Source organism: Triticum urartu, chromosome 3A (assembly GCF_056163025.1).
Source record: "Triticum urartu cultivar PI428250 chromosome 3A, HENAU_Tu73, whole genome shotgun sequence".
NCBI lineage: Eukaryota > Viridiplantae > Streptophyta > Magnoliopsida > Poales > Poaceae > Triticum > Triticum urartu.
Genome location: NC_141875.1, coordinates 495,860,577 through 495,868,265, shown reverse-complemented (window position 1 = coordinate 495,868,265; position 7,689 = coordinate 495,860,577). Strand labels below are relative to the sequence as shown.

Below are 7,689 nucleotides of genomic sequence, written 5' to 3'. Positions count from 1 at the left end.
GGGTAAATTTCTGTGTCTGTGACTACATGTACTATATTGGTGCTATAGTATTATCACATGGTCGCGCTTCTTTTTTCTAGGTGGTAGGAGCATGCTCGGGGTTGATATATTTCTTTAGCCGGTTGGTGTTGATTGATTTGAAAAATAATTGGCCTGATCAAAATCGGAAACCAAATTGAAAATTGAATATCTCAATCGAATAAAAGAGCTTCAAAATTAAGGAATACCATAAATTAAAATAATTAAATGGAAGAGCTCTTTAAAAAATTATTGACCCGATTAAAATCAGGTGACCAGGTTCTAAACTGAAGACCTCAATTAATTATGAGGACTTAAAAATTAATAAGCATAGTATATAATATAAAATAATTAAATGAGAGCTTTAAGAAATTGTTGACTTATCAAAACCGGGTGACCCAATTTCAATTGGACACCTCAATTAATTGAGGCCTTTTACCCCTAAGGAGCTTAGTGATACAGGGAGTTTAGTGATACAGTAAATACAAACTGCTCTATCCAGACGGATATGGGCAATTTGAGGGTCACTGCTGGAGATGCCCTTATCTTTCCATCCAGAGTGCTCAATCAAATAGTACCTCTGTCCTGATTTATTAGTTTCTTTTGTATTTTGTGCCAAACGTTAACCACAGATTTAACTAAAAAATAATAATGCATGTCACCAAAAATTATATCATTAGATTCGTATTTGAACCTAGTTTTCAATGATATTATTTTTGGTTACATGCATTAATATTTTGTTAGTTAAATCTAAGATCAAAATTTAACATAAAATGCGAAGGAAACCAATAAATCAGGACGGAGGTAGTACTCTTTTAAACACAACATTGAAATCAGATCACCACAAAGCAAGCAACAATATCGCTGATGCAAAATTCACAATATACATTAAATTCCATTGGCGCGTTAAGATGACTTTGAAAGAAATGACCAGGGCCAGATCAAATATTTTTGAACTGGACAAAAAAAGTTGTCCATGCTACTTCGCTCATAGCATCAACGCAAGAAGCATGATTCCGACATGTTACATACAGTACCATACATGAACAAAAGAACAATGCTATCTTTAAACATGGTGCTCCATAGCAGAGCGAATGAATGAATGCTCTCAACACTTTGGTCAATAGTTCAATAAGGAGTATTTTGCACGCACAATAATCCTGCCCTTCTCCACGCCTAATTTTGCTCCTGTCACCAGCCAGTGGCCAGGTGCGTCTTGCGGACCCTTCAATGTCTCTGTCATGTCGACAATCTTCACAAGTTTAGCATTGTCGCTTGAGGACGATGAAGCTTCATCTGTTCTATGCATCGCAGAACTTGGACTGTGGTCCCACACTGATCTCCTGATTGTGCACCCAGGAACTCTGGAGAACAAAAGTTTAAGGTGGAGCACGCTCTTTGCACCAAAATCCCACACTCCTAACTGTGCTCCCGTGACAATATAAACGCCAGACAGATCCGTGATATTTGTTTCGGTGTACTCTATGGGCGCAGTGCTGACATGAGCAAAATTCTTCCACTTGATTGGTTCGAACCATCGGCTATCCTGCTCTTCAGGCCCTTGCCATTTTGGTGGCCCGATCGTGATATGCGAGTCCCAGTGAGGTAGAAATATCTTTGGTAACGAGCCAAGGTGCTGCAAATGAATAGCCAGACGGTTCTGTTTTGTTCCTTCCAAGCACAGCCTCAGGCCAGTGATTGGTCGACGCCCAACAGATACCTGCATGTATTCCATTGGAAATTAGCTTGAATTAGATTGTTCTGCGTAGTTTATCATCTTATAAAGTATATTCCATAATGTCACCAAATAGGACTCCCAACATAGGCGGTGGTCCCTTAGGGCGTGTTTGGTTCAGGAACAAAGTGGAATGGAATGTCCTGGTTCCATTCCACTGGAATGGGTTGTTCCTATATTTGGTTGGGGGCAATCCGGTGGAGTAGAATGGTTATCTTACAGTATTTCATTGGCGAGATGAAATAGAATGCATTTCGTTCAACTCATCTCTTGTGTAGGAGTGGTGAGAATACCTCTCATCATCTCATGTGCATATATATAATATGAATAAGATAGCTCTTTGTATTTTTAGCAACAAATTATTCAAATTCTTCATAATATTTCAATTGTATTTATAGCATAAATAAGTTACAAATACAGTCACAAGCATAACAACTATACAAGGATATGATGTCAAACAAATAATTCACATTGCTTCCTATTTAACAAGACTCATATATAGGTCAAAAATCATCAACCCACATACACATCAAGCAAAAATAGCCAAGACTCATTTTCCTTGGAATTTTTTATATCATTATGCATAACTTTATTTTATACACAAATATTTCTGAAGTTAACTAGTACAGAAACCATACTATGAGTCCGCTTGTAACATACCACTTTTCAAACTCTAGAGCTAGGAATTTCTTTCCCTAGAATAAAATAAATTCTTTATTGCATTTTCTTTTCACCAGGACATGTCAAGTGGAAGTGACTATATTTGACTTGCAGATCTATCTTCTAATCAAGATCCAGCCCATTTATCATCCTTCATTTGATACGGTGATCCAAACCAACTCAGACTCAAGACCAACACCCCATACCTTGCCAAACCTCCTTATCCCTGCGTCAAGACGTCTCCTTACCTCCAAGTGGTTAACCAACCCAGGTTGTTTCGGATTCATTCACCACCGCTGTATTCGAGTAGGAGGAGAACCCTACTCCATATCCAATCCTAACCGACCTAGAACCCCTATATATATATATATATATATACCCAAGACTCCAAAATCACGAATCCACAGCTTCCGAGCCACCCCAAGTCACCACCAAAGTTGATCAGACGAGTTTCGCAAGGCAGCAGAAAACTCTTATGCAATCTCTTTGTTCTTGGCGACTCAATCATCTCCTCGACGACCCCACCATTGTAGACGAGGCCGTTGAAGTGCTGCAGGACCGAGTCCTCACCACTAAGTTTCACAACGGCCCGACAGTGCAATCTTAAGTGACGGCGCAATCCCGTAAAGTTATTTGGTCGTCACTTAAGATTGCACCGTCAGATCGTCATGCAACTTTACGGGAGTGATGAGGACTCAATCGTGCAGCACTTCAACGGTCGGACCGTCTTCAACGGTACATAATAGTTTTCTGCTGCTCGGAAGCTATGGATTTGTGGTTTTGGAGTCTTGGGAGGTAGGAGGGGTTCTAGGTCGGTTGGGGCTGCTCTAGGTCGGTTAGGATTGGATACGGAGTAAGTTTTGTCCTGCTCGAATCCAACAGTGGTGAACGAATCCGAAACCACTTGGGTTGGTTTAGGTCGCCTAAGAGAAGCTTCCGGAGGAGACGTCTTGGCACAGGGATAAGAAGGTTTGGCAAGTATGGGGTGTTGGTATTGGTTCCGAGTCCGAGTCGGGGTAGGTTTGGATAACCGGACCAAATGAGGATGACAAGTGGGCTGGATTTTGACTAGAAGATAGATATGAGCCCAAGTCAAATATAGTTCAAGACCTAGAGCATTTCCACTTGACATGGCCCGGTGAAAAAAAATGCAATAAAGAAAATAAAAAGCTCAATTTTATTCTAGGCGTTAAAAAATCCTAGCTTAAACAATAACTACTATACTTAGCTAGAGTTTGAAAAATGGTATATTACACCGCTTTTCCTGTGCTGCAAAGTTCAGAATTCTAGCTCTGATAGAGCAGCCAAAGTTCAGAACTCTACCTCAGCCACCGCTCCAGACTGGGAGCTGAGGTTAACACTCAAGAAAAGGATGCTGACAAGCAAAAAAATCGGCCAGAGCTGCAGTGTAGCGCCTCCGCCTTCCAACTCCGCCACTCGCCCCTGTTTGCCGCCACGGCTCCGCCTACCAATCGGCCATCGCCCAGCAGTCGGTGTTGCTGCTTCGCTTCCCAACAAGCCACCGCCCCCTTCCCCTTACCGTCACCGCGTCTTGGGCGTTTCCTAACGGGCCGCCGCAGCCTAGGCCCGCTGCCACGAGATGACAAGGGGAGAGAGGCCTGGAGAGAGAGAGGCTATAGGTTTTTTTTCCTTTTATGCGGTGAGAGTTGGGTGTCACATGCGCGTGATTTGAGCAAGGAATCGATCGGTTCCCCTGATTTGAAGGAACTAGCACGTTCCGCATATAGAGGGTCCGCGTGATTTGAGTGAGGAGCTATTTGGTTCCACCGATTTGGAGCACATTCTGCATATATGGGGTATATTCCCTTCTCTAGAATCAGTAGGTTCCATTTCTTCACGCAACCAAACACAAGAATGTGTTCCATATGGCTTGATCAATTGAACTGGATTACAAAATATGAACGCTTCGTCGCATCCCAAGTAAATTATTGTTAATCCTACAGCAAAATGGTGTTTGCTTCTCTTTTGTCTAATGACAGGGTCTAGTAAGGGGCGCTAAATTGACCTATCAATGGTAAAACTAAAATAGCTAAAGGGAAATTATCATAAACATGTATTTAAACCCGAGAGCAGCATTTACCTGTTCTGTGCTAACAAATAGCTTTGGGCCCATCAAGCTGAACTGAAGTGACGGGCACACAGGCTCTTTTCTATTTTGTCCAGCAATACCCAGTGGTACTGGAGCCCAAACTAGTGGAACTTGGAAATCTAAGAAGTATTGTAACTCTTCAATTGGAGGTTTGTCTGGAGTAAAAAAAATATGCAAACATCATTGAAAAGATACCATGTAATATGATAATGTTTAATCACAGCAGGAAATAGCAAGGACAACTACCCAACTCTTTGGTAGACATAGGAAAAAATTTCTCCAGATTCTAATCATTCAATAGCTATACTACTGTATTGAGCTACTGATTTAATCATGATTGACATTCTGACTTTAGGAAAGATATGTCTATCTTGATCATGAATACATCACCGTTACTAAACATACTTTTCAATACATACTCCAAATAGAAGAACTGTGCAGAGACTCTGCTACTATAATATATAGATAGCAATATAATTTAAAACAACAGCTCAGGTTTACGGCAAATGGACTTTGAGGATAGTCCAAAAAAGGAATCAGGTGCATGTCTTACATGTCAAGTATAGATCAATGGCACGAGCAATGTGCTTCTTCCCAGGTATATCATCGACGAGTGAAACAATAGGGAGAAATGTCATGCCTATGACATCTGGTGCTGACGAAACAGTTTTTATCCACTCAACAGAATTCTGAACAAGATCGCAACCTCCCCTCCTTCTGAAGATTACTGTCATGTCCTGTATATGGGACTGGAATTAGGATTTGCTTACAGTAAGAGGTGCAGTACACATATCACATATGTTATTATAGTTTTTTTTCGAATTGAACATGTGTGACAGTTCAAAGTAGCTAATTTCCTACTGGTGATACTTTAGGCCGTTTTCAAAGACGAGTCAAATAAATAGACGCTATGTAATGGCATCTTGTAAACTGACACCACCCTCAAGGTGCATACATTGAGAATGTCCAATTTCCTATTGATATTATTATCAACACTTGCAATTAACAAGGTACTCCCTCCGTCCCAAAATTTAAGATCATTTTTTACGCTATGAACTGACTAACCTTTTCGCTATAATTGATGGGGGGTGCATTTGACTTGTTCTCCACATCTGAGAACCTCTCGTTCCCAATTTCTCTGACATAATTTCTGAACTCCATTTCAGACAATTGGGATGAGGAATGCTGCTTTATGTATACTTCATCCTTACCACCAACCATTACAGAAGTAATAATGTGTGTGCCGTAATTCTCAATAAAGCTGAGCAGAAATGAGACAAGGGCACCTTGTTATTGTATGATAAGGGCAGGTAATATGCAAAAAGTCATGTAGGACAGCCAAATGTAAAACTGACCCTGAGAGCAGGGTCAATGGAGAAGATTACCTACTGACCTAGCCAATGCTGGTGGATCCCAAGTATATGGAATTGCGCGCTTTACACTCTCTTGTAGAACCAGTTCATCACTAGTTATTTTAACTCTATATAGCGGAACAGAATAGCCATCAACTGCAAGGGCCTTTGTCGCGGCCGCATCATTCTTCCAAGAACCAGTAAAGCTGAAGAGCGAGTTGAAGGAACCCAGCGGGACTGTTTCCAGCAAGCTCGCCTTCCTGTTGAAATGCTCCGCCATCTGCACGATAAATGGTGGTGCCAATGTCAGAGACAGTGAAGGGAACGGCCACGAAGCCTAACATGTGTAGTACGATTTGCATAACAGCAGATTTGCATCACAGTACACCCAGAAGAGAAGAAGGCATGATGTAGTATATGCGTGCACGATCTGCTCAAACGCCCCAAAATCGGGACTCCGGTCCTGAGCACCTCCCTCACCTTGTCGAAGCTGCAGACGAAGGGCTCGTCGGGGGCGGCACCAGGAGGGGGCGGGCGGCTGCGCTCGGGGTTGCCGCGGTAGGCCTCTACCTCGACGTCGGGGGGCACGCCGCAGAGGACGCCGCCGCCGATGGGCAGGTCCCGCGCGCGGGCCTCGTCGAGCGCCACGAGCCTCCCGGCGCCCTTGCAGTAGAGCAGGCGGTGGTCGCCGGCGGCGTCGAGGCCGCGCCCCACCGCCTGCAGGGCCGCCTCCAGGGCGGAGCCGGCGAGGCTCATGGGCCCCTCCAGCGCTCCCCCTTCTCCGCCGCCGCCGCGAGATCCGTGGCGACTCAGCTTGGCCGCGGCAACCAGAGGAGAAGAGGCCGCTCCGGCGCCTGCGCTGCTCCTTCGTGGAGACTGCGGGAGGGGGGGGGAGAAGACACGGACGGGGGTTGGAGGGGTCGTCGCAGGAGAGGCTTTTGACCGCCGCTATTGCTGTCGATCGGGGAGGGAGGGAGGGAGGGGGGGGAGGGAGAGGGGGACACGGTTTCTACGGAGCAAGGCAGCTGAGGGAGATGGCGACGCTGCCTGCCTGGGGGTAGTCTGCTTTGACTGGATTTCTTTTTCCAATTTTTCATTTCTCTTTCTTCGTTTCTTCTCTTGATTATCGGTATTTAATTAGTCCATTTCGAAGCACGTCTTCAATGTTGTCATGCCGGTGTCCCCTTTGGGCGGTTGAAAACGGGAACGCATGCCGTTGAAAAGGCGGTTTGACTTTCTGTATTGATTGGAATTACTCCGCACAAACAACACGTGGAATTAAGTGCAGCTCCTTTTGTTTTAGTGTTGCTGAGATTAATTAATAATCTTCTAATAAGAAATGGTCAAACTTCTGGAAATTGTTTCACGATCTCTAGAAAGAGGGTAACTATGGCTTTTAAAAATAGGATGACTATTTGTCCTTTTAACGGTGGACAGAAATTCCAAAATTTACAAAGTTACAATTTGACAAGGATACGGCACCCGGATATGATCACCAAGGACGAAAGTCAACTGAAATCACATTTGCTCCCTAGGTGATTTTGATAATTCATGCCAACATATATGGTGTTGGACTAATGCTTTTCATAAGTACTCTCTCTGTTTCTAAATATAAGTCTTTGTAGAGACTTCACTATAGACCACATACGGATGTATATAGATTCATTTTAGACTGTAGATTCACTCATTTTGCTTCGTATGTGCCTCCTTCGTTTATAAATATAAGTCTTTGTACAGATTTCACTATGAACCACATATGAATGTATATAGATGCATTTTAGAGTGTAGATTCACTCATTTTGATCTGCATGTAG

The 7,689-nt window shown here is 43.3% G+C and overlaps 1 protein-coding gene across 1 annotated transcript; it reads right to left on the bottom strand.

The window, feature by feature from the left end:
* Positions 1-883: 883 nt before the first annotated feature.
* CAD1 (MAC/Perforin domain-containing protein) lies at positions 884-6,830 on the bottom strand. Its single transcript, XM_048708338.2, has 6 exons — positions 6,356-6,830; positions 5,917-6,155; positions 5,589-5,784; positions 5,077-5,260; positions 4,515-4,678; positions 884-1,738 (listed from the first exon to the last, which is right to left on the bottom strand). The coding sequence occupies exons 1-6, from the start codon at positions 6,629-6,631 to the stop codon at positions 1,139-1,141; spliced, it is 1,659 nt and encodes a 552-aa protein (XP_048564295.1). The 5' UTR covers positions 6,632-6,830; the 3' UTR covers positions 884-1,138.
* Positions 6,831-7,689: the final 859 nt, after the last annotated feature.

Coding starts and splice junctions, on each gene's coding strand:
- CAD1 (XM_048708338.2), bottom strand. CDS start 6,631: ATGAGCCTCGCCGGCTCCGCCCTGGAGGCGGCCCTGCAGGCGGTGGGG. Junction 6,156..6,355: donor TCGTCTGCAGCTTCGACAAG/GTGAGGGAGGTG, acceptor TTTATCGTGCAG/ATGGCGGAGCATTTCAACAG. Junction 5,261..5,588: donor CCATCAATTATAGCGAAAAG/GTTAGTCAGTTC, acceptor TCCCATATACAG/GACATGACAGTAATCTTCAG.